Here is a 27341-nt window from a genome sequence, read left to right as displayed (position 1 = left end):
GCCCTCTTACCTGTCCTATTTACATAAGCCTTCTGCCTATGTGGGTACACTTGGTGAGCTCCGTGAGGTAACAAAGAATCAATTGCTGCAGATGTAAGCTCTTATATATAGGATGGATAAACAACAGGGTCCTACTGTATAGCACAGGGAAGTATATTCAATATCCTGTGATAAAGCACAATGGAAAAGAATATTAAAAAGAAGTATGTGTATATGTATAACTGAATCACTTTGATTTCTGCTGTGCAGAAATCAACACAACATTCTAAATCAACTATACTTCAATTAAAAAAAAAATCATACAACCCATTGCTATATCCTGGGTACATAGTAGGGAATCACAGAATGTTTGACTGAGTTTGTGATGAATCTCATGGGAGTTCTGAAAGGACAGAATTACTCAAGGAATTTCTGGGGGAGCTAAAACATAAGCCAAGCATTGAAGAATATATTCCATGAACATAGGAAATATTGCTTGTCTAGATATATTTGTATATTTACAACTTTATGATTGAAAGATATTCTTGATCCATTAGCCATGCTATTTAATATAAACAAACTCCAGCTCAAATATATATTTGTGTGAAAGTGGCAGAATTTGACACTCTCCTAAGCCCAATGTGCTTTTACAACTGTTATACTGAAAGAGCTTGGTAGCTTTTAAAGAGCGCTCACTGGAAAAGAGCACAGAAGGTGATTTCAAAGTTGTTCTGGTGTAATGACCCCTCTTATTCCATTGTTTTCACAGACCATAAACAAGACCGAACGAAGAATGTCCGTCTGAAACTCTGCCTTGAATGAAGAAACTTCATTGAACAAGAAGTTGGCTTCCAGTTTTGCACAGGCGTCAATGGAATGCTTTTTTTTTTTTTAATTTTCTACTTTACCCAATGAAAACAACATGTTTTTATGTGCTGTGCAAGTGGTTCCTTCATGTGGTCTGACAGTTAATTTTTGCCATCATTCTTTTTAAAGAAAAAAAATATCCCAGAAGAGGACAACAAGAAGCAAACAAAGCAAAACATGGAAGGTTGACATTTATCTGGAAGAACATTTGAATTCAGAATTTATCTGAAGGTGTAGATAGATTTTTTTTTTTTAAACGGAAAATCTGATGTCAAGAGGTGGGCAAGCAGAAATGGAAACAAATTGTCTTCCTCAGTCATTAAGCTACTCTTTCTTTTTCCCTTCTTGTTTAAATCTAGTGGGTTGGTTTTTTTATTTTTTATTTTTTCTTAGAAATATTTAGGTAAGGTTTATCTTGAATCTTAATTGCCTTAATTTTAAGGACGTCAAAGGCTCTCGAGGCAAGCTCTCAACGTCTTGTTTAAAAAAAGAAAGAATTGAAATATTGTGCCAGCTCTCACTGGTACAGAAGTTTAAGACTATGAGTTTTTAGGGTGAAAAAAAACTGTACAGTTTAAAAGAAAATGTTTTTCTTCATTTGAAGAAAATTTGTTGATAAAAGAAACCATGGCAACTGCAAGAATTGGGAAAATGCTGGGACTTCTCATGAACTTTGTCTTAAGTGTTGAATCATTCAAGAAGGCTAAAACATTTTACAGTAAAGTTATTAACGTTGGTTTCAAAACAACTGCATTAGAAATAATGCGTGTTTGGGGGGCAGAATGCAGATTTTTTTTATTTCTGAAGCGTGATGGCTAGCAAAAGCTTTAGTGCTTTTTATCTGCAGTCTTTTTTATGAGCTTTACAAACTTTTTAGTCAGCTTTGCTTGTCACATTGCAAAACCTAGCTTAAGAGCATTTAAAAAAAAAAAAGTAGATAGGAGCTTATGGTCAAAAAGTGAAAAAAAAAAAAGCGCAAAAAAACAAAAAAAGCAATAGATAGAGAAATTGTTGACAATTTCTGTAGTCTTTCCTAGTTGTGATCAAATTCAGCCTATGGATGGCCTATTTTATACCAAAGATGAAGTGGCACCCTATTGCAGTCCAGAAGATAGAGGTTGTTTTTCTTTTCTTCTCTTTTCTTTTTTAAAATTTTATTTGACCTACATGGCCGGACCAGTTCTTACTTTGTTGTTTGTTTAAACTACCTTCCACTGGTGTTTTACATACTGCAAAAAAAAAAAAAAAAAGTTGTTTTTATTTTAAATGTATTTTTGTTGATAGTAGAAGCTTGTTCCTGTGTGGTCAGCAATTTCAGCACCAAGAGTTCTGGATTCCAACCAATACAGCCAAATGGCTTTAAATTCCATGTGCTTTTCTGGTTCCTTCCTAGCTCTCTTGAATTGTGAAGCCTGTATTGATGGCCACCAATGAGCTAAAACACTTGTTTAACAGGTTGAAACTTCTTTATATGAATTTTGAACTCAAGATACTCCCTGAACTGGTCTGAAAGATCACTTGTCAAAAAAGCTCAGTGATGCTCTGTTGAGTGGTGAGTGGTCTCCTGAAAAGGTCTCACTGTACTTGTAACAATAGTCTTCCTTCTAAATACCCGCACTTCTAGATTTTGTCTTCTCGCCTCAGTCTTTGTCATCATCTACCGTGAATAGCCACCTTGACTCCGCAATTGGGGAGGGGATATCTTTTTTTTTTTTTAATCTTTTTTGCCTCTTTTCATTGTATTTTCATATCCTGGTGGTGTCAGAAGAAAGAGAAAACAGACTTTTTAATTTCAGTGTAGCTCCCTGAGGCAAATAGGACCAATAAGATTGAGGATTCTATTAGTGGAATTTAGGTAAGCTTTTAATGCTAGTTGACAATCAAGAAATTGTATGATTTATATGAATAAGAACCCAAATAATTAGATTTGATCAATTATTAAAGCCAAAGGTGATATATTTGCATTGAGAATGATGCAAAACATTGTCTAAAATGAATTAAATTGACTTAACCAAACATCTCTGCATATTTGAGTCATGAAATCCATGTTCAGCCTATACAGTTTTACCTGAAATGAAGGACAGTGGAACTTTGTCAATTGAACCATGTGCTGGAATGGCTTTCTAATGTATCATTAGAATCAATAGGTGAAATTCTTCTCACAAAGTCACAGGAACCTGCCTTAGTCCAGAAGGAAGAGGGTAATGCATACAGTGCACTGTAAAAGAAAACAGGGTAGGTGTTTAAAAACTGAAATATTAAAAAGTAAAGCATATTCCCATTAGGTCAACATGAGTAATGAGTTTGACTCATAAAAAAATAATCAATATTCTACTATTTATGACCTGTAAACAAAGGCCTAGTGTTGAAATAAATCCAATTCTCTTATTTGAAAAACCCCATGAATTGAAAGCTCATTATCTAGAGAGTGATTCCATATCTTTGTGGTCCAATTCGAGGCAAAAATATAGCTAAGGCAATGTAGCATGTGCTACAAAAAAGTTTCAACTGGTCACAGCCATCCTTATGGTTTTCCATACTTTAGAGAGAATCCTAAATTTATACTTTCTTCTATTCCATTTTTCAGCTTTCTTCTGTTCCATTTTTCAGCTTCTCATGTATTTTAAGGGTGGCACTTAAGTTTTCTCTTTGAGAAATGGGCCCCCAAGTTACTGGGGGATGAACAAACCTGTATAGGAACTGTGCTTTTTGTTTCTCTTTTTCAGTCTCTGAACTCTTTGTATAAATAAGGATTATCCTGGGCATAATTCATTTGAATATGAAATCAACATGCTTTCTTTTTCTTCTGTAAAAAAAGAAAACAAAACAAAACAATGTGATACAAAGAAAGTCTCATTTACACAATCAACAATGAGACTAAGAGGTAGCTACCATGTGGCTGATGAATGTGCCTAGGTAACTTCCTGTTTCTATTCAAAACTACTGCTTTATTTATACGTTCAGCAACATTTTTTTCAACTATAAAATTTCAATAATCTCAATTTTTTTAAACCACTTCAGGCAAATTTTATCATTTTGCCTGTGTCATTTTATGTGTCCATGTGTGCTTTGTGTTTGGATTTTTTTATATTAGGCCATTCTATAAAATATTTTAAATCTAAAAGGAAAAAAAAAGAAGGAAAAAGTGGCAAAGTGGCACATGTTCAAATTTACACATCATCTCACCTAAAAATTGTTTTTAAGAATCAAGTCTGGGGAAAAAATAAAAGCATCAACAGGTAAGCATTGTATGAAAAGTAAAACAAACTTTACTTTTCATATTTTACATTGTATGAAAAGTAAAACAAACCAAAACGTGTGTTCAGTACATACAGACATCAGAGTCCTAATTTAATCAGCAATATAGATTATGGTGACTTTAACCCAATTTAGGACTACAATCATTTTTCGTTTCACAATACTTCAAGCATTTATTCAGATGTTTCCATTTTTCCTTTCAATTGTAATTGCCAAGACTTAGCCTAAATGTCAGGAAACAAACTAAAACCACAATCCAAATGGGATAAAAATCATCTCCTCCAAACTCTAGTTCCATGGTCAGTGGAGGAGTAGGTATTCTTAGTAACGAGGAGGTATTGTCAGGAAGGAAGTCTGTATAGTGACCGGGAGCTCCTCAGAGCATGGCCATGTCTTCTGAAGACATCACGGAACCTAGGTGAACTAAAGGTAATACTTGCAGGGTGGGCGCCTGTTTGTCCTTCAACACGGGCATGTCTTGAATATTGCAAGTCACATGCTATTCTAAAAATAATCTACCTGACTGCAGTTTGGTCCGGGTTAGTTTGTTTCCTTGGTAGATTTCAATCATTCAGATGTTGTTGCCATGCTTCACTTGAATCAATTCTCCTGTGACCTTAACATCTGCCACATTTGACAGCATATGAGACTCACTTCCATCCCTACTAATGAAAAACTACATGGTGTTAAAAGCGTCTGTATCAGAGATGGAAAGCCCAGGGCAGGAGAAGGCTAGGTGGAGCAGGAGGTTTGCTGTACCTACAGAGTCCATCAACCCCTTGCAAAACTGTTTTATAATCATTTTCAATCCATGTATGAGAAAATAAAAGTACTAAAAGTACTTAGTTTTTTAAACTTTGAATAATTGGGGTGTCTATTATAGCTATACACACACACACACACACACACACACACATACACACATACCCACGCCCACCTATGAGTCTTTCACAGTGGCCTAAAATTCCAATTAATGAAAGTTGAGATGTGATTACGACCTTTGCAGTCTTCTTTAAGCTTGAGGAAACGTTTCAATGGACTGTCTAGACAGATGATAATCTTAGTAGGAGACTGAAAATACATTTGACAATTCAGTCTCATACTTAATCTGAGTGCAGGAACCACTGCAAGATGAGCTGATCAGCCGAGAGAAATTTTTAAGTGGGTTTCAGTGATAAATGTTTTTATATGATATAAAACCAAATGAAAGTATAATATTTACATAGGTATATAACAACATTCAGCACATTGGAAGAATCACACTTCATAATCAAGTTTAAACATGTCATAGAGCCTTGATCTATATTCTCTTGTCCACACTAGGGAGTAAGGATGAGATTTTGTTTTTCATGTTATTGTGACTGGCATGCTTCAAACTTCTGAGCTTGCTGGGACTGACCTCCCCTCATTCCAATTTGAGGGACTGACGGGCTTGAAACAGGCTCGTTGATTCTGTGTATGATACCCCTTCTGTGACAGAGTAATAATGGGATTTCATTAGTGAATCAATTTGTTTTGCAAATGGCACCTACTGTGGCATTGGAAGACAGCTGAGTCTGACTCACGTTGAACATTTCTTACAAAATATTCTGAAATGTGAAATTGGTCCCTTAATCCAAGTGCTCTTGTTCATGCTCTCCTCTGTGGAGAACATAGAGTTCAGGAAAGTACAAAAGCTAAGAACAAAATCCGTGAGTGCCCCAAATGATCTATGTTGATATAAGGCAGGGTAGCTCAGCCCAGATTGGTGATTTCTTTTATCTCTGGTTTTATACCTCATTACCTATGCTGTCACATAAAAAAGGATGGGTGGCTTCTCCATATTTATTCCTTTATATTTCTGGGAGGGAAAATAAACTTTTCAGAAAAGCATCTTCTACACAGAAGCTCTAAAGTTGAAGCAGGGGTGAGATCGATCTTGGAGTCTGCAGGAAGAACCACTAGGCCACTGGGTCATGCTTTTCTTCCACTGTATTCCCTCCAGTTAATGACTGCCCTGTAGCCCCAGTCCTGCAGAAATACAATACTCCCAAATTTTGAAGGGCTAATCATCTACTTTGTGCACCTGTTTTGTCTTCTCCTTTCCACTATTAGGACTTGGGCTCTATTTCCTCCTATTAGCATTTCACCCTGAGGACGGAAAAAGAAACATTTGGAAATAATATTCAAATCTGTCTATTTTGTTCCTTAGGTATTCATTTATTGAAGCAGTTTGAAATCATGGGTAAAATTAATGTCAGTGCATTATATTCTGTGGGATTTTAATATCCATAATGTCCCTTTCCCATCCACCACAAACAGTTGAGAGTTGGCTGTATTCTTGCAGAATATAAAGGAAAAAACTGTAGCAAAGAATTTGGCTTCCCTCAAAAGAAAGGTATTTTGGATTTGTTCACTATTGAAATTTGAACCAGTAGAACAGGTCAACTCAAAATTGAGTTATGGGAATATAGTAACAGCCCTTGGCTAAATATGCACTCTTATCCCTATCTTAAATCTTGGACCAAAAAATTGCATTGTTTACTTTTTGACTTTGCATTACTGTACTAAGGCTTTAATGACCTTGACACTCCGGTGGATTTTTTTTTTTAAATAATTATTTCAAGTTTAAATAGTATCCAAAGTGTAATTTTAGGATTATACCGTATATTTTAAACTCTCTGGTCTTACATTATTAAGAAAGATGCTCTGTCCTCCTCCCCAAAATATGTTATTTCCTCATATATAAAAAAGGAGTTATTCCATAGTTTTCAAGAACTATAAAAACTATTTCAAAAGAGACACTTGAAAAAGTTTTCACCATTCTGGGAATTATTGCTTCCATTTATTTAAAAAGAAGAATGTAATTGGAATCTTAATTTTAAAAATATATATGTAAAAGTGTACTTGCTATGAAATAGTTTCTAAAAAAGAAAAAGGGACACAGCTTCTTTTAAAACCCTTGTTTCAGGTCATATATGACTTCATACAATTTCCAAAACATCATTCAATTTTGAATTTTATTTAAGAGCATTTTGTACTGCTGTCTCTGTCATGGAAAATTCTGTAATTCTACAGTGTTTCTGGCTTTATTTTTAATTTTTTCATCTGTACCACAGTCAAATTAGCTACCATTTTCCCCATTCCTTGGGCTTTCTGTAGATCAGTGGATGTTAGGTTTAAACTTCTGTTTTCTTTGATGAAGCTTTCAATAAAAAATGAAAATAAAATCAACCAAGTAGGGCCGTTGTGTTTTTCTTCACTGTACCAGAGATGGATTGAGGGAGGGCATAGTGGAAGGAACAGTGTCTGTATTTAATTGACTTCCTACAAAATTTCTCAAAAAAAGAACCATCCCTGATAACAAAACGTGAGAGAGGAGGGACCACTGTATTCATGCAAGGGGGCCTGGAAAAGCCATTGTTTAGGAGCTTTGGGGGTATGGACCACTTAGGTGTCCCTACGACCTCACATACTCTTCCCAATTTTTATGCTTAAGGATTCAGAGATCATCCACCTCCTGTCTAACAAACACGCCCAACATCTACCAATAATGCTGTATTTAAAGGGGTGCTGACAAAGATAACTCTTTTAGCTGCAGTCCAACATTAGTAAAGTGAAAAGTAATATAGCTCAAACTTAATCTCAGAGGGTTTTTATTCTGGATTTTTTATAAAGGAGCGTCATTTACAATAAAGATGAAAAAGTCTCTCAGCTATCAAAAAGGCTGTCTTTTCGTTTAAATCCTTAGAAACGGAGCAGTCTTCTCTCCCAGGTTCTTTCTCCTGCCCTTAGGAAGTTGCAGGTTACTTCTGTTACAAAGTGGTCACCAGGTGGCACTGCTGTATTAGTCTCCAGATGATTCCAAACCCAAATCCCAGGTCTTAAACAGAAGCAGTAGTGTGAGGGATGGCTGTAATAGCAAGAGTCACAACTAACGGAGCTGAGCCTTTGCCAGAAAGTGTGTCAGGTGCCCCCACACTTGAGTTCACACAACCCCCACACACATGCACTCAGGTGGGTCCTGCCGTTGCCCACATTTTCCAGATGAGGCTTGGAAAGTACGGCTACCCACCCATGGACCTACATCTTAGAAGGGCTAGAGTATGCTTCTCAAAACAGATTCAAAATCTCAACCCCTAGATTCTAAGGTTTTTTCTTCTGCCAGGGCTTTGAGAAATGCCAATGTGGAAGGCACCTTTTTTTTTTTTCAATATTTTTTTTTCCAAAAGTTCATTTGGCCTGAGATTTTGTGGTTTCTGTAGAAGAGGGCACTGGACAGTCATTCTGATCACTTGGTCACAATTCACATTTTCCATCCCAGAAATAACTTGCTGTTTCCATCACCTCTGTGATTTGTTCTGGAAGGAAAGGACCTATTTACCAAATAAGCATGACTTTTCATTGACTATTTCATTTAACAGTGCCCAGCACATGGACACTCTGTAAACATTCTAATGATAGAAAGATAGACGCTTCTCATTTACAAGGATGTCATATTCTAGTCAGCACTGGTTTATAACATTTTAGCATGAAATAAGATCAGGAGATTTTGTGAGCAATACACTTAACCCTTCCATGGCTTGATGCAAAGTGGATGGAGAGACTACCTGGTCTGAATGCAATCATGTCTTCTCTCATCCACACACAGGGAGGACCTTCAGACCCTTCAATGCTGCCTTTTCCTAATTCAGAACCTTAGCAGAGCAGCCGGATATTTCACTGTCACCCTTTCCCCAAATAATCTGGGACATTTAACTCTATTGACAGCAAGGAGGGTGGGATTGGCCATTCTGAAATTGTTCTAATTCTAGCAGCAGCTGTTAGTAGTCTAAATCCTGTGTTGCCATTTCAGCAATCTTCACAGCATCTTCACAAGGAATAGATTCCATCTCAAGAAACCACTTTCTTCACGCATCATAAGAAGCAACTCTTGAGATGGCAGAGTAGAAGGACGTGACCTCACCTCTTCTTACAAAAACACCAAAATCACAACTAACTGCTGAACAAACAATGACAAAACAAAAACAAAAATCACACCACTGGAACCTACCAAAAAAGATACCCCACATCCAAAATCAAAGATGCCACAATGAGATGGTAGGAGGGGAGTAATCATGATAAAATCAAATCCCATACCTGCCAGGTGGGCAACCCACAAACTGGAAAATAATTATATCACAGAGGTTCTCCCACAGGAGGGACAGTTCTGAGCCCCACATCAGGCTCCCCAGCCTGGGGGCCTGGCAACAAAAGGAGGAGCCCCCAGAGAATCTAGCTTTGAAGGCCCATGGGGTTTGATCCCAGGAACCCCATATGACTGGGGGAAACAGTAACTCCACTCTACCTGTGTGTACCAGGACCCAGGGGAAAAAAGCAATGGCCTCATGAGAGCATGGGCCAGACCTACCTGCTGGTATTGGAGCATCTCCTGTGGAGGCGGGGGATGGCTGGGGCTCACTGCTGAGCCAAAGACACTGGCAGGAGTAGTTCTGGGGAGTACTCAGGGGCATGTGCCCTTTTGGAGGCCACCATTTTCTCACCAAGACCTGGCCCCTCCCAACAGCCTGTAGGCTCCAGTGCTGGGACGCTTCAGGCCAAACAACCAACAGGGTGGGAACACAGCCCCACCCATCAACAAACAGGCAGCTTAAAGTCTTCCTGAGCACACGGCTCCCCACTAAACACACCCCTTGACATGGCCCTGCCCACCAGAGGGACAAGACCCAGCTCCACCCACCAGTGGGCAGGTACCAGTCCCTCCCACCAGGAAGCCTGCACAAGCCTCTTAGACAGTCTCATCGACCAGGGGGAAGACAGCAGAAGCAAGAAGAACTACAACCCTGCAGCCTGTAGAACGGAAACCACAATCACAGAAAGGTAGACAAAATGAGACAGCAGAGGAATATGTCCCTGATGAAGAAACAAGATAAAACCCTAGAAGAACAACTAAATGAAGTGGAGATAGGCAATCCACCTGAAAAAGAATTCAGAGTAATGATAGTAAAGATGATCCATGATCTTAGAAAAAGGATAGAGGCACAGATCAAGAAGACAGAAGAAATGTTTAACAAAGACCTAGAAGAAAAAAGGAACAAACAGAGATGAACAATACAATAACTGAAATGAAAAATACGTTAGAAGGAATCAATAGCAGAATAAGTGAGGCAGAAGAACAGATAAGTGAGCTGGAACACAGAATGGTGGAAATCACTGCTGTGGAACAGAATAAAGAAAAAAGAATGAAAAGAAATGAGGACAGTCTCAGAGACCTCTGGGGCAACATTAAATGCACCAACGTTCACATTACAGGGGTCTCAGAAGGAGAAGAGAGAGAGAAAGGACCTGAGAAAATATTTGAAGAGATAATAGCTGAAAACTTCCTTAACATGGGAAAGGAAACTGTCACCCAAGTCCAGGAAGCACAAAGAGCCTCAGGCAGGATAAACCCAAGGAGGAACACACAGAGACACACAGTACTTAAATTGACAGAAATTAAAGACAAAGAAAAAATATTAAAAACAACAAGGGAAAAGCAACAAATGAGGTACAAGGGAACTCCCATAAGGTTATCAGCTGATTTCTCAGCAGAAACTCTGCAGGCCAGAAGGGAGTTCCACAATATATTTAAAGTGATGAAAGGGAAGAACCTACAACCAAGAACTTTCTACCCAGCAAGGCTCTCATTCAGATTCAACAGAGAAATCAAAAGCTTTACATACAAGCAAAAGCTAAGAGAATTCAGCACCACCAGACCAGCTTTGCAACAAATGTTAAAGGAATTTCTCTAGGCGGAAAGGAAAAGGCCATAATTAGAAACAAGAAAATTATGAATGGAAAAGCTCACCAGTAAAGGCAAACATACAGTAAAGGTAGCAGCAATCATGAGAAGATAGTACGAATACAGGATATTGGAAATGCATTTGAAAATAAAAGATCAACAACTTAAATCTTTATATATTGACTGCCATATTAAAACCTCATAAGAAGCAACTCCTTATCTGTTAGTTTATCATGAGATTGCAGCAATTCATTCCCATCTTCAGGCTCCACTTCTAATTCTAGTTCTATTTCCACCACATCTGCAGTGACTTCCTCCACTGAAGTATTGAACCCCTCCAAGTCATCCATGAGAGTTGGAATCTGTTTCTTCCCAATTCCTGTTAATGATGATATTTTGACCTCTTCCCATGAATCACAAATATTCTTCATGACATCTAGAATGATGAATCCTTTCCAAAAAGTTTTCAATTGACTTTGCCCGGATCCATCAGAGGAATCACTATCTATGGCAGCTATAGCCTTACAAAAATATATTTCTTAAATAATAAAACTTGAAAGTCAAAATGGCTCCATCCATGGGCTGCAGAATGGATTTTGTATTACCAGGCATGAAAACATCATTCACATTTTTTGTACATCTCTACCACAGCTCTTGGGTAAGAGGTGCCTTGTCAATGAGCAGTAGTATTTTGTAAGGAATCTTTTTTTTTTTTTTTTCCTGAGCAGTAGGTCTCAACAGTGGGCTTAAAATGTTCAGTAAATCATGTTGTCAACAGATGTGCTGTCATTTAGACTTTGTTGTTCCGTTTATAGAGCACAGGCAGGGTACATTTAGCATAGCTCTTAAGGGCCCTAGAATTTTCAGATGTTAAATGAGCATTGGATTCAACTTGAAGTCACCAGCTACATTAGTCCCTAACAAGAGAGCCTTTCGTTTGAAGCTTTGAAGCCAGGCATTGACTTCTCCTCTCTAGCTATGAAAGTCCCAGATGGCATCTTCTTCCAATAGAAGGCTGTTTCGTCTACACTGAAAAATCTGTTGTTTAGTGTAGACATCTTCATGAATTATCTTAGCTAGACCTTCTGGAGAACTTGCTGCAGCTTCTACATCAGCACTTGCTGCTTCACCTTGCACTTTGATGTTATGGAGATGGCTTCTTTCCTTAAATCTCATGAACCAATCTTTGCTAGCTTCAAACTTTTCTTCTACATCTTCTTCAGCTCTCTCAGCCTTCACAGAATTGAAGAGAGTTAGGGACTGGCTCTGGATTACATTTTGGCTAAGGGACTATTGTGGCTGGTTTGATCTTCTATCTATCCAAACCATTAAAACTTTCTCCATATCGTATCAGCAATAAGGCTGTTTGGCTTTCTTATCATTCTTGTGTTCACTGGCTTAGCACTTTTAATTTTCTTCAAGTACTTTTCCTTTGCATTTACAACTTGGCAAACTGTTTGGCCCAAGAGGGCTAGCTTTCAGCCTGTTATGGCTTTTGACCTAGCTTCCTCACTAAGCTTAATCATTTCTAGCTTTTGATTTAAAATGAGAGGCATGCAACTCTTCATTTCACTTGTACACTTAGAGGCCTTGTGGGATTATTAATCAGCCTAATATTTTTATTGTTGTGTCTCAGGGAATAGGGAGGCCCAAGGAGAGTTTGAGAGATGGGGGAATAGCTGGCTGGTGGAGTAGTCAGAGCACACACAACATTTAAATTTTGCCATCTTATATGGGCATGGTTTGTGATGCCCAAAACAATTACAATAGAACTGCAAAGATCATGGATCACAGACCACCATAATAAATATAATAATAATGAAAAAAATAGAAATGCAAAAATTACTACCAAAATGTGACACAGAGACACTGCTGGAAAAGTGGAGCTGATAGACTTGCTCTAATCAAGGTTGCCACAAAGCTTCAGTTTGTAAAAATGCAATAAATGTGAAGCACAAAAAAACAAGGTCAACTTGCACACAGCTCAAAGCTTGAGAAGATATCAAAGCTGAAGGTAGAACAGAGTAACTCATGAGGTGGCAATTGGCAGCTAAGAGCATGGGAGTGGATGAGACGGCTCAGGAGAGGATGAGTAATGAACATAAACCTGGGCAAAGAAAGAACAGTGGTCACTCACACAAAGTCCAGACAGAATGAAAGGAGCAAGTAAGGAAGCAGAGAAGAAATTACGTGTGGCTAGATGGAGAAACATGTATTGAGACAATAAGAGAGAAATGAGTTTCAAGAAGAGACAGAACGATGCTAGTGAATACTGCTGTGGCGGGGAGTGGGGGAGGGCGGGTGGTGTCCAAGCTGGGTTGCAAGCCAGTTGAGTGGTGAATTTGAGAGGAAACTCTTATTTTTGTCAGAAATTTATCCTTAAGCTAATAATTACATTCATGTATCTCAACCACGAGCAGACCTTAATGGAATATGCAGGCCTTAATGCATACTTAATGAAGATTAGTTTCCTAATTAATGGAGTAGCATGTATAATGGAGATTAGTTTCCTCTATTAGAGTCATTTATAATTTTCTTTAAACAAAATCTTATAGATTACTTTAACACCCTATATATGAAATAAAGTCTGTTTTCAGATCCCCTTACATACCTAATATCTCATTCTTAAAACAGTCATGAACATAGAAGCAGATGAATTGGCCTTCAAGCTCCAACTTCAAATTTGGCATCAAATCCTATCATTCCTTTAGCTACGTTACATCATATTGGTAACAGCTACAGAGCAGAATATCAATTATGTGTGAATGTGTTTCCATGCCTCAGTATCAAATGAGCCCATTTGATCTATGAGAATCACTTCAGATGTTATTGAAGGAAAATAAGAGACTCTTGGCAGTAACTCTCTTTTATGGCGTCTGTTAAGCTGAAGTTTAGGTAATTCAGTATTGACGCATGGCAAAACGTGTTTCCAACTCTGTGTGAAGCTTTCTTATGCTTTGCCTAAATGTTGAAAAATGTGATGTTCTGGCAACATTGGATCTAATTGAAAATTCTCTAATAAAATTAATCCAGTCAAAAACAATTTGTAAAAGTTGTTGAGAGACCATGGTGTTTGCATTTAAAAGTGCCGAAATTCTGACAGAGAGTTTGGAGAGCAAAGAGTAGGAAAGTCCAGAGTAGGAAAAGGAATATTTTCACTTCTTTTTCTAATAACTTTCTGGTTATGACATTATTTTCTGGTCATGACCCACCACTCTATGACAACTAATGCTAAAATATTGGTACATGTTGGTGTATGTCCTTTCCATTTTTTTTTTTTAGAATATTCATATATAATAAAAAATTTTAATACAGAAAATTTATTTTCTGAGTTACATTTAAGAGAACATTTTCTACTCTATTTAGTGTTTTTACACAAGTGCTTCTCAAATTATCTGCAGCAAAGAACCAAATTTTTGGTTTTTAAAAAATTTTTAGTCTACTGAAAATCAATACTTTAAAAAACACAAGAAAGACTTATTATAAGAAGAAATAAGATTAAAAGGACACACAAAATGCCAATCCTAATTTTAAATTGTTAATTCAACTGATATTAAATTACCCTCAAATTACTAAAAAAGTTTTAAAATCTGATTCTCACATTTTGTACTTATGATAAGCCAGTAATAAACAGTTCATCAGCTGGTGCATATCCCTAGACCACACTCTGAGTAGCCTGACTTTACAACATCATGTACGACATTTTATATACCTTATTCCACTGTTCATAGTTATCAAAATTTGTTTCACTTGTCACTTTTGCCTTATTTCCTTCTTATTGGCTCTAGGCAGGGACAAGTTTTGTAAAGACCGGAGTCAAGGGAGCAGTTATCATTGGAGATGGACTCTATTACATTGGAGGTGGGCAAGGTATGAGATTTAGTTAGTAGAAATAAAATAAGTAAAATACAGAAATTTGGACAAAGTGTCAAGATCAATGGGTGCTTTTGGAGAGACAGCCAAAACAAGGAGGAGAAGCTGGTAAAAGAGTATAATGGTTTCCATTCTTCAAACTCAGAAATGAGAAGGGCCAAGAACACAGTCTATGACCAGAGAGAGTTGTCTATTTCATAAAACGTTTTCACCCAATCATTGTTTTCCAAACTGGGATACATGTAACACTGAGAGTAAGCAACATGTTATTTGGTGATACTTAGATAAGTATGTTTTTATTTTTATATGTATGAATATTCATGATATTAGAAAAATCAAACTAAGCATCAAAATTCTGAAATCATGACTAGCATCACTTAAGGCTATGTAGTAAATAGAGTTGAAAGAAAATAATTAATAACTGCATAGATGCTTTGCAAATATAGCTCTAGGGACACCACTCAATCTGGGAGAACTCTGGATTCAATATAATTTAATGTAATTTCAATATAATTTATTCTCTGTCAAAATTCTGTATATTTTCAGCAATTGTTTTGGAGCATAATATATATCATAGAAGAATGCTGGGCCATGGGAAAATGAGTAGAAACACAAAAGAGACAGGGCTTGGTTTACTATTGTTGTAAAACAAACCACCTTAAAATTAGTGGCCTAGAGCAACCACTTTATTTTGCTCATGGTCACAGTCACGTGGGTTGGGAATTCAGCAAGCCCAGCAGGAATGGTTTGTCTTGCTCTCTCATTTTCTGGGAACTCAAAGATGTCAAGCACCTGGGCCAAGAGGATTTGAAGACCAGGAACCACCCCAGGAGCTCTTGATAAAATGTACTATCTGTACTTTATTCAGTGGGTCCAGATTAGGGTGTGGGTTGAGGGTGGCCTGAGACTCTGACATCAACACTGCTGGTCCCAGGAGTACACTTTGCAGTGCCAGGACAGGAAGACACAATATATTCATAGGAAGAATTTTTTAAAAAAGTTACTAATTATAATTGGCTTTACATAATGTTTTTCCACACACAAATTTGTTCAGATAACTACTATCAGTCAATTCAAATAAAGTCAATTTATGATCAAGTTAAAACCTTCCAGTCTTTTACTAGAAACACAAAGATTGACAATATTGAGAGAGATTACAAGGAGATGTGGGGTAAGTGAAATTAATGAGAAGTGGCAAACTGAGTATAGTGTTTACCAATATTTGATTCTTTCATTTGAATGCATAGTTACGAGTTGGCAAGTCTAAGTTTCCTGATCTATGTCTTCTCCTTACACACTGGCCGGCATGTTCTTAACCTTAGAATCAGAGACAAACTGAACATTCAGAGCAGCCAACCACACAGAAACACACACACACACACACACACACACACACACACAGAAGTAAATTTACTCTGAGCCAACAGCATCCCCAAACGTGTGTGAAGAAACCATTGTAGACATTTCTATCAGAGTCCCAGCCCTTTGCTAATTTTCAACCTCTTAGGGGAAAGGAAAAGGCAACAGTATGTAATTAGAGAAATCTATGATTTACACATTAACAAACAAGGCAATGCAACCCACAAAGGAGAGAATAAAATTGTGGACCGCTAATAAGTGTCAGTACTTATTAAGGCTAAAGAAACCACCTATGAAACAAATCTAAGCCTTTCCCAAATGGTGCAGGGCAATTATATCTGGCATAAGTTCCACGGGGAAGATGCAGCTTTAGAAACAAAAAGAACTGAGAAATTAGAGGAAGAGAGTCAGCTGAAGATACAAGGAAAACATTTTTCAGATATATCACAGGCAAGGGAAAAGACAATGGTGAGAAAAAGGAGACACTGGAGGCCATGGGGAAAAGGAGAAAAAAGTGAAATATGCCTTTTTAACCTCAGCCTTCATTCTGAAAGGTAACGAAAAAATTTAAATTTCAAAGTCACCCACAAGAACTTGTAGAATAACCTTGATGGAAAATTTCTAGCAGCACTACAGAGACCTTTAATGCCCAAAATCAAAAGGAACAGATGAAGAGTCCCTTGAAGAATATATTCCTCTCCTGATGGTAACTTTGTTAAACACTGACTCTTTCACTAGAAATGATGAAACAAAGATTATTTCTGCCTGTGAGAAGTTTCCATAGAATGGAAAGTCTACACACACATGAGCACACACTCCAGCAGTTGTGTATACAAGTTCAGAAAACCTCTGGGCCTTTTTCTCATCAAGACCTCTGAGTTTTGACTCCAGATGCTCTACTTAGGAGAAAAAAGCATGACCTTTGGCCAGATACTTCACTTCTTTGAACCACTCGTTATTGGCCTTTAAAATGGAAATGATAATATGTATAAGTGGAGGATGTTGGGAGAATTAAATATGAGAATGCCCACCTCATAAATATATAATACTTGTTTTTCTTTCTTTCTACCTGAAATAAGCATGCTGCAGAAGGCCACAGTTAAGGATGATGTCTGAGACATTCAAGGTGGTCCATCTGCTTTGCTAGGTCCCTCCCTCCCTCTTTCCCTTTGCTTGCAACATTATTGAGCAAATCACAATAATGAACATAATTCCTGGGCTTGAAGAGCTCATAGTGGAGAAGAAGAAAAAGAATTGTAAACCATTTCAGTGCAATGTGATAAGTTCTGTGTCAAGGGTAAGTCCAAGTTATTGGAGGAGAATCAATGGTGACTCTTAATTCTGGGCAAGAAAATGCAATGTTAAAGCTAATGGCAATAGAAGTAGTCAAGAAGGGCTCTCTAGAGGCAGGGGCATTCAAGATAAGTTTAGGACCTACAAATGGACCTCATCCTGTTCATTGTCACATCCCCAGTATCTAGCACATTGCCTGGTATGTAGTTCATAGTTAATAAATTTGAGAATAAATGGATAAATGAAGGTGGAGGGCAAGGACAGGAGAGGAAATTGAACTCTTGAGAACAATGTTTTCAATCATGGTTGAGCATTAGAATGACCATAGGAGGGACTTCCCTGGTGGTCCAGTGGTCAAGACTCCATGCTTCCAATGCAGGAGGTGTGGGTTTGATCCCTGGTCTGGGAACTCAGATCCCACATGCCACACAGTGTGGCAAAAAAAAAAAAAAAAATAGAATGACCACAGGAGTTTCTGACACCATACTTTGGGGATGGGGTAAGGGACAATACATTTTTATAAATCTTCACAAACAATTCTGTTATCCATGTTTGAAAGGGGGGATTGTATGTGTTGAGGCCCAGTAACACAAGATGGCTTGTTATCAGCAAATAATTAAGACATAAGTAAGGAGAAGCCAAGATGGAGGAGTAGAAGGATGTGAGCTCATCCCTTCTTACAGAAACACCAAAATCACAACTAACTGCTGAACAACCACTGGCAAAAAAAAAAAAAAAAAAAAAAAAGCAGGAATGTATCAAAAATGAAACCCTACATAGAAAGACAAAGAAGAAGCCACAATGAGATGATAGAAGGGGTGCAACTGCAATAAAATCAAATCCCATACCCGCCAGGTGGGCAAGCTACAAACTGGAGAGCAATTGTACCACAGAAGTTCTCCCACGGGAGTGAGAGTTCTGAGCCTTACATCAAGATCCAGAGCCTGCGGGTCTGGCAACCTGAGGAGGAGCCCCCAGGGAGTATGGCTTTGAAGGTCAGCAGGGTTTGATTGCAGGAATTCTACAGGCCTGGGGTAAACACAAACTCCACTCTTGGAGGGCACACACAGGGTCTCGTGCATACCAGTACTCAGAGAAAAAAGCGGTGACCTCGTAAGAGATTGGGCCGTACTTACCTGCTGGTGTTGGAGGGTCTCCTGTGGAGGTGGGGGGCAGCTGTGGCTCACTGTGGGGACAAGGACACTGGTGGTGGTAGTTCTGGGGAGTGCTCATTGGCATGAGCCCTCTTGGAGGCTGCCATTTTCTCACCAAGACCTGGCCCCACCCAACAGCCTGTAGGTTCCAGTGTTGGGATGCCTCAGGACAAACAAACAACAGGGTGGGAAAACACCTGTTGTTTGTTTGCTCTCTCATTTGCTGATGCCCCACCCATCAGCAAACAGGCTGCTTAAAGTCTGCCTGAGCACACAGCCACTTGTAAATACACTCCTTGACACGGCCCTGCTCACCAGATGGAAATATCCAGCTCCACCCAGCAGTGGTCAGGTACCAGTCCTTCCCACCAGGAAGCCTGCACAAGCCTCTTAGACAGTCTCATCGACCAGGGGGCAGACAGCAGAAACAAGAAGAACTACAACCCTGTAGCCTGCAGAATGGAAACTGCAATCACAGAAAGGTAGACAAAATGAGATGGCAGAGGAATATGTCCCAGATGAAGGAACAAGATAAAACCCCAGAAGAACAACTAAGTGAAGTGGAGATAGGCAATCTACCTGAAAAATAATTCAGAGTCATGATAGTAAAAATGATCCATGATCTCGGAAAAAGAATGGACACACAAGTCAAGAAGATACAAGAAATGTTTAACAAAGACCTAGAAGATCTAAAGAACAAACAAACAGAGTGAACAATACAATAACAGAAATGAAAAATACACTAGAAGGAAACAATAGCAGAATAAGTGAGGCAGAAGAAAGGACAAGTGAGCTGTAAGACAGAATGGCAGAAATCACTGCCATGGAACAGAATAAAGAAAAAAGAATGAAAAGAAATGAGGACATTCTAAGAGACCTCTGGGGCAACCTTGGCACCAATGTTTGCATTGCAGGGCTGCAGAAGCAGAAGAGAAAGAGGAAGGACCTGAGAAAATATTTGAAGAGATTATAGCTGAAATTTCCCTAACATGGGAAAGGAAACAGTTACCCAAGTCCAGGAAGCACAGAGAGTCCCAAGCAGGATAAACCCAAGGTGGAGTACGCCAAAACACATAATAATCAAATTGACAAATATTAAAGATAAAGACAAAATTATTAAAAGCAACAAGGGAAAAGCAAAAAATGAGGTACAAGGGAACTCCCATAAAGTTATCAGCTGATTTCTCAGCAGAACCTCTGCAGGCCAGAAGGGAGTAGCACTATATATTTAAAGTAATGAAAGGGAAGAACCTACAACCAATGATATTTTACCCAGCAAGGCTCTCATTCAGATTTGACAGAGAAATCAAAAGCTTTACAGACAAGCAAAAGCTAAGAGAATTCAGCACCACCAGACCAGCTTTGCAACAAATGCTAAAGGAATTTCTCTAGGTGGAAAAGAAAAGACCACAACTAGAAGCAAGAAAATTACAAATGGAAAGGCTCACCAGGAAAGGCAAACATACAGTAAAAGTAGGAAATCATCTGCACACAAATATGATATCAAAACCAGCAATTGTGAGAAGAGGAGAGCATAAATGCAGGATATTGGAAATGCATTTGAAATTATGAGACCAGCAACTTAAAACAATCTAGTTTATGTATAGACTGCTATATCAAAACCTCATGGTAAGCGCAAACCAAAAATCTACAATAGATACACACACAAAAAAGAAAAAGGAATCCAAACACAACACTAAGTTAATCAACAAATTGCAAGAGAAGAGAACAAAAAAAGGAAGGGAAGAAAAAAGACCTACAAAAACAAATCCAAAACAATAAACAAAATGGCAGTAAGAAAATACATATAGATAATTACCTTAAACATAAATGGATTAAATGCTCCAACTAAAAGACATAGACTGGCTAAATGGATACCAAAAAGAAGAATGGTATATATGCTGTCTACAAGAGACCCACTTCAGACCTAGGGACACATACAGACTGAAAGTGAGGGGATGGAAAAATGTATTCCATGCAAATGGAAATCAAAAAAAGTGGGAGTAGCAATTCTCATCTCAGACAAAATAGACTTCAAAATAAAGTCTGTTACAAGAGACAAGGAAGGACACTACATAATGATAAAGGGATCAATCCAAGAAGAAGATATAACAATTGTATATATATATGCACCCAACACAGGAGCACCTAAATATATAAGGCAAATACTAACAGCCATAAAAGGGGAAATTGACAGTAACACAGCAATAGTGGTGGACTTCTACACCCCACTTGCACTAATGGACAGATCACTGAGACAGAAAATCAATAAGGAAACACAAGCCTTAAATGACACATTAGACCAGACAGACATAATTGATATTAATAGGGCTTTCCATCCAAAAGCAGCAGAATACACATTCTTCTGAAGTGCACATGGAACATTCTCCAGGATCAATCACATGCTGGGCCACAAGGCGAGCCTCAGTAAATTTAAGAAAATTGAACTCAGGTGAAGCATCTTTTCTGACCACTATGCTATGAGATTAGAAATTGACTACAAGGAAAAATGTGTAAAAAAACACAAATACATGGAGACTTAACAATATGCTACTAAACAACCAATGGATCACTAAAAAAATCAAAGATGAAATCAAAAAATACCTAAAATACCTAAAAATGACAATGAAAACACGACAATCCAAGACTTATGGGATGTAGCAAAAGCAGTTCTAAGAGGGAAGTCTATAGCAATAAATCTTACCTCAGGAAACAAGAAAAATCTCAAATAAACAATCTAACCTTAAACCTAACACAACTAGAGAAAGAAGAACAAACAACCCAGTCAGTAGAAGGAAAGAAATCATAAAGATCAGAGCAGAAATAAATGAATTAGACACAAAGAAAACATTAGAAAAGATCAATGAAACTAAAATCTGGTTCTTTGAAAAGATAAACAAAATTGATAAACCTTTAGCCAAACTCATCAAGAAAAAAAGGGAGAGGGCTCAAATCAATAAGATTAGAAATGAAAAAAGAGAAGTTACAACAGACACCACAGAAATACAAAGGATCATAAGAGAGCACAGCAAGCAAACTATATGCTAATAAAATGGACAACCTAGAAAAAAATGGACAAATTCTTAGAAAGGTACAATCTCCCAAGACTGAACCAGGAAGAAATAGAAAATATGAACAGACCAATCACAAGTACTGAAATTGAAACTGTGATTTAAAAACTTCCATCAAACACAAGTCCAGGACCAGCTGGCTTCAGAGGCTAATGCTATCAAACATTTAAGAAGAGTCAACACCCATCCTTCTGAAACTATGCCAAAAAATCACAGAAGAAGGAATACTATCAAACTCATTCTATGAGGCCCCCATCACCCTGATACCAAAACCAGACAAAGATACCACAAAAAAAGAAAATTACAGGCCAATACACACTGATGAATACAGACGCAAAAATCCTCAACAAAATACCAGCAAACCAAATCCAATATTTCCAATCTTGAGTAAGAAAAATGGAGCTGGAGGAATCAGGCTCCCTGACTTCAGACTATACTATAAAGCTACAGTCATCAAAACAGTATGGTACTGGCCCCAAAACAGAAATATAGCTCAATGGAACAGGATAGAAAGCCCAGAAATAAACCCACACATCTATGGTCAATTAATCTACAACAAAAGAAGCAAGAGTATACAATGGAAAAAAGACAGTCTCTTAAATAACTGATGGTGGGAAAACTGGACAGCTACATGTAAAAAAAAAAAGGAATTTGAACATTCTTTAACACCATACACAAAAATAAACTAAAAAGGGCTTAAAGACGTAAATGTAAGACCATATACTGTAAAACTCTTAGAGGAAAATATAGGCAGAACACTCTCTGACATAAATCACAGCAATACCATTTTCAATTTGTCTCCTAGAGTAATGGCAATAAAAATAAAAATAAACAAATGGGCCTCATTAAACTCAAAAGCTTTTGCACAGCAAAGGAAACCATAATCTAAATGAAAAGACAACCCACAGAATGGGAGAAAATATTTGCAAACAATGCAACCAAGAAGGGATTAATCTCCAAAATTTACAAAGAGCTCATGTGGCTCAATATCAAAAAACCAACAACCCAATCAAAAAATGGGCAGAAGAACTAAATAGACATTTCTTCAAAAAAGACATACAGATGGCCAAAAACCACATGAAAAGATGCTCAACACCTCTAATCATTAGAGAAATGCAAATCAAAACTACAATGAGATATCACCTCACACCAGTCAGAATGGCCATCATCAAAAAGATGATGATTTATTACAAATAATAAATGCTGGAGAGGGTGTGGAGAAAAGGGAACCTTCCTACACTGTTGGTAGGAATGTAAATTGGTGCAGCCACTACGGAGGTTCCTTAAGAAACTAAAAATAGAGCTACCATATGATCCAACAATCCCACTCCTGCGCATCCAGAGAAAATCATGGTTCAAAAGGATACATGCACCCCAATATTCATTGCAATGCTGTTTACAATAGCCAAGATATGGAAGCAATCTAAATGTCCATTGACAGATGAATGGATAAAAAGATGTGGTACATGTTATACAATGGAATATTATTCAGTCATTAAATAGAATGAAATAATGCCATTTGCAGCAATATGGATGGACCTGGAGATTATCATGCTAAGTGAAGTAAGTCAGACAGAGAAAGACAATATCATATGATATCGCTTACATGCAAAATCTTTAAAAAAAAAAAAAAGATAGAAATGAACTTAATTACAAAATAGAAATAGACTCACAGACTTAGAGAACAAAATGGTTTCCAGGGGAGAAGATTTGGGGGAGGGACAGACTATACACACTGCTATATTTAAAATAGATAACCAACAAGGACCTACTGTATAGCACAGGGAACTCTCCTCAATACTCTGTAATATCCTAAATGGGAAAAGAATTTGAAAGAGAATAGATACATGTATATATATAACTGAATCACTCTACTGTACACCTGAAACTAATACAACATTGTTAATCAACTATACTCTAATATAAAATAAAAATTTTAAGTAAACAATGAATTTTCCATTGCTTTTACCTTATTCAATAAAGAAACTAATAATAATCTTTAAAAAAAAAAAAAGAATTAAGCAAAAAAAAAAAAACCCTAGGGGTTTTCAGCAGAGATAGCACCAGAGCAAAGCAAAGGAAACTCTTCTCCACCATTGAAAAGGAGGGATGGGACTTTCTGATAGATGACTGTTCTAATCTAGGTTGCCTGCCCCCCACCCCTGAAACAGAATCTGTAGAAAAGCCTTTTGTGCAGGTAGTTTATTTGGAGTTGATTCCAGGAAGCTATGAACCGGGAAAAGTACAAAAGGAAGGAAAGAAAAAGTGTGCAGTTGAGTTGATAACCAGCATGCCAACTCCATCCAACCAGACATCCTGAGGAGCCCCTAAGACAACTTTCATAAATGCCCTCCAGATGACCTCCAAGGAGAAGCATTTCTCAGCTCCTGTATGCCAGCGGTTGAAGTTGGCCCTAGGGCATGTTACCTCCTTTCAGACATGCCAAACAGAGAAATCCTGGGGCAGAAAGTGAAATATGTGTTTACATACTTGGGCTGAGCTAGCGGCAGAACCAAGGTTAGTTGAATTTCATATGGAACTGGGGTAAAGGCCACAACTGGAATCAGAGAGAGGCTGAGAGTGGGCATGGAAGGGATGCAAGAGGAAGCTGGTACATTCGGCAGCAAGATTCCTTTTTAATGAACTATTTAAACTTATTCAACTTATTTGCAGCACACATCGTCACCCTCCTCTCAAAGCAAATCACATATTTCTCTGGTTGGTGCATGTTCCATTTAACCTGTTATTTGCACTGATGTATAGACTTTAGCATGTTTTCCTTTTTTAAGTAATGGGTTAGGTCATCTATAATTTTTTGCTTAAAAAATGATTTATCATGATTTTGTTACTCTCTTTTGCCATCAGAAAGCAACAACAACAAAAATAGACAAATTGGATTTCATGAAATATTTAAAAATATGTGCATCAAAAGACACTAGAAACAAAAGAATAAAAAGGCAACCCACAGAATGAAAAAAATGGATAACCAAAATACAACGGAATGTTTTTTAGTCTTAAAGAGTTAGGAAATTCTGCTATAACATAAAAGAACCTCATGTGGAGTGAAATAAGCCAGACACAGAAAGACAAATACTGTATGATTCGACTTATATGAGGCACTTATATGAGTAGCCAAAATCATAGAGACAGAAAGTGGAATGGTGGTTTCCAGGGCTGGGAGAGGCTGGGGTGGGGGGTTAGCTTTATATGATGAAAAGAATTATGATGGCTGCACAATGCTATGAATGTATTTAATAACACTGAACTATATTCTTAAAATAGTTAAGAGGGTAAATCTTATCTGTATTTTATCACAATATTTTTATTGAGATATGGTTGATTTATGATATTATATAAGTTTCAGATGTACAACATAGTGTTTCACAATCTGGAAAGATTATACTCTGTTTATAGTTATTATAAAATATTGGCTATATTCTCTGTGCTGTACAATATATCCTTGTAGCTAATTTATTTTATACATAGTAGTTTGTACCTCTTAATCCCCCAGCTCTATCTTGCCCCTCCCCCATTCCCTCTTAAAAAAATATTTCTAAAGAATAAAGAAAGGGTTGGGGACAAGGATGAAAGAATAGTGCATAAACGTTATTTGTCACAATGACATAGAAAAAACAAACTAAAAGAAGAAAGAAGGGAAAATTTGAATAAATGTCTTGATTGCTAATGGGTAACATGTGGGAGCCAAAGCACATTATTTAAGTTTTGTAAACCAAAGAGTAGATTCTGTACTTCTCCTTTGTTTCAGTAAGAAAATTTATAAACGTGTTTCCTTGTTTCCCTTCACCATCAAGCTTTCCCTGTCACAGCTCTGCCTTCCAGAAGCAGTACTTCTCAAGACTGATACTTTTGATTACATGCACTCTCAAATCCTTTCCAATTGATCTGCCATATATTTGTTGCTTATTTCTATATAACAAATTGCTCAAAACTTAATGGCTTAAAACAACAAACATGTATTATATTACTGTTCCAGTGCGTCAGGGATTCGAGTGGCTTACTTGGGTTACTCTTGCGCAGGGCCTTTCACAAGGTGGCAGTGGTGTCAGGTAGGGCTGCAGTGGCCTGAAGCCTTGATTGCAGCTCATTATTGTGGCCATTGGCAGGAGGCTTCTGTTCCTCTCCTGGTATTGACTGGAGCCCTCACCTCTTTGCAGAGCTGCTTGAGTATCCTCACAGCATGGCAGCTGGCTTTCTCAGAGTGATCTGAGAGAGAGAAAGAGAGAGACAAGGAAAGGAGGATGTTACCTTGTTCTAAAACCATTGCTTTCCCACTGCATTGACACTTTCTTTGTAATAACTGCTCCTGAAGTACTTATATGTAAATTGAAAGTTGTAATTTCTTTTAATCTCCTTTTGAAGTTATATGGTACTATAGGGATGCATTATAATTTTGCTTTTTCTTTTTTCCTTCCTAGATGATCTATATGGATTTTGGAGGTAAAGTAGAACAATTTGTATTCAGGCAGCATTATCCTAAAGGAAACAGGAAGTTTCCCAATAAATAATTTTTGAATGTGAGAATGAATAAATAAATTGATATGAAACCAGAGGGCTGATTTATTGAATGAAATGACACTGATCATCCATCATGGAGACTGGATTTTCATGACCATATTGTCAGACTATTTTGTTTCTGGAGAAAATAGGGGCTGGTGTTATAACTGAAGTGTTCTTGGGTAAGAACAGAATGTGTAAACGTGGAATCAGTTGTAAAACTGGGAAGTTTAGTGGCATAAGACCTCCTTCTGTGACCTGTGGTTGGCATGATGGCAGCCTGGCAAGGTGGGCTTGTAAGCAAGGTAAAACTATAGCTTGTTGAGTGAGTAAGCCAGTGTCCTCAGCCTTCTCTGCACTGTGTTATACAATCTCAAACACTCATATTAGTTAGAAGTATGATTGTCTTTTCACGCACACACACCAGGAAATAAACAATGGAGATGGAGTGCATGTCTGCCGAGATATATATTCACCCTTGCAGAGAGAGGCTTATGCACCTGCTTATTCAAATATGCTCAGCCTGGGGTCTTATTGAGAGGAATACTGGCAAAGTGAGGAGTACTCAAACATCAGTATCACCCCTGGGTGCTGTATCCCACAGTGGGCTCTCTGCAGAGAGACCTTCCCCAAGATCTTTACTTCTCTGAATCTCAAGTTATTTGTCCAGACCCTTATGACAATTCTGAATTTTTCTTTCAACATTTTCTTATTAACACCTTTGTTTTAGGAGGTGACCGTTTTTTGTATTATTGACTTCAAATATTTCCAAGTGTGTTTGGTCAAACTTCCTTATTCTCATAAACTCTCAAAGACATTTGCATTTCTGAGGTCATTCAGGATGTCATATTCTGTTGAATCCTTTCTGATCAGATTGAAAGATTTTAGAAAGTAGACAATTTTCTCTTAAGCTAGGCAGTATAATGGAGTATGTTTTCTTTAACAGTGTTTCAGAGGTGTCATTCCGTAAAGAAAAATGGCTGGTTTGGGGTGAATAAATGAGTATTCTATTTTTCTAAAGCATGTCTTTGCTCCTGAAAATAAAAGTTAGAAAGAAAGAAAGAGAGTAAGAGAGAAAGACAAGAAAGAAAGAAAGAAAGAAAGAAAGGGAGAAAGGGAGAAAGAAGGAAAGGAAGAAAGAAAGGGAGAAAGAAAAAGAAAGTATTATTTATTGATGGACCCCAAACCTACAATTACCGTGAACATGGGAAA

The 27341-nt window shown here is 37.7% G+C and overlaps 1 protein-coding gene and 1 long non-coding RNA gene across 3 annotated transcripts in view; one reads left to right on the top strand and one right to left on the bottom strand.

Annotated features, from left to right (window-relative positions):
• Positions 1-7317, top strand: part of RBMS3 (RNA binding motif single stranded interacting protein 3) — a gene marked incomplete at its 3' end in the record, with an annotated part of 720886 nt that extends 713569 nt beyond the window's left edge. For both annotated transcript variants that reach the window (XM_082348670.1, XM_082348666.1), the window contains one exon: positions 749-7317. In XM_082348670.1, coding sequence (XP_082204796.1) covers positions 749-755 — 7 coding nt within the window. The remainder of the gene's footprint in view (positions 1-748) is intronic.
• LOC309608543 overlaps positions 2526-27341 on the bottom strand; it is a 130707-nt gene continuing 105891 nt past the window's right edge. Inside the window, exon 2 of the long non-coding RNA XR_014232950.1 lies at positions 2526-25838. This is a non-coding gene — a long non-coding RNA (uncharacterized lncRNA). The remainder of the gene's footprint in view (positions 25839-27341) is intronic.

Source organism: Balaenoptera borealis, assembly GCF_965194805.1.
Source record: "Balaenoptera borealis genome assembly, chromosome: 12".
NCBI classification, from domain to species: domain Eukaryota; kingdom Metazoa; phylum Chordata; class Mammalia; order Artiodactyla; family Balaenopteridae; genus Balaenoptera; species Balaenoptera borealis.
Note: the sequence above shows the minus strand (reverse complement) of the source record. Positions and strands in the feature narration are given on the sequence as shown.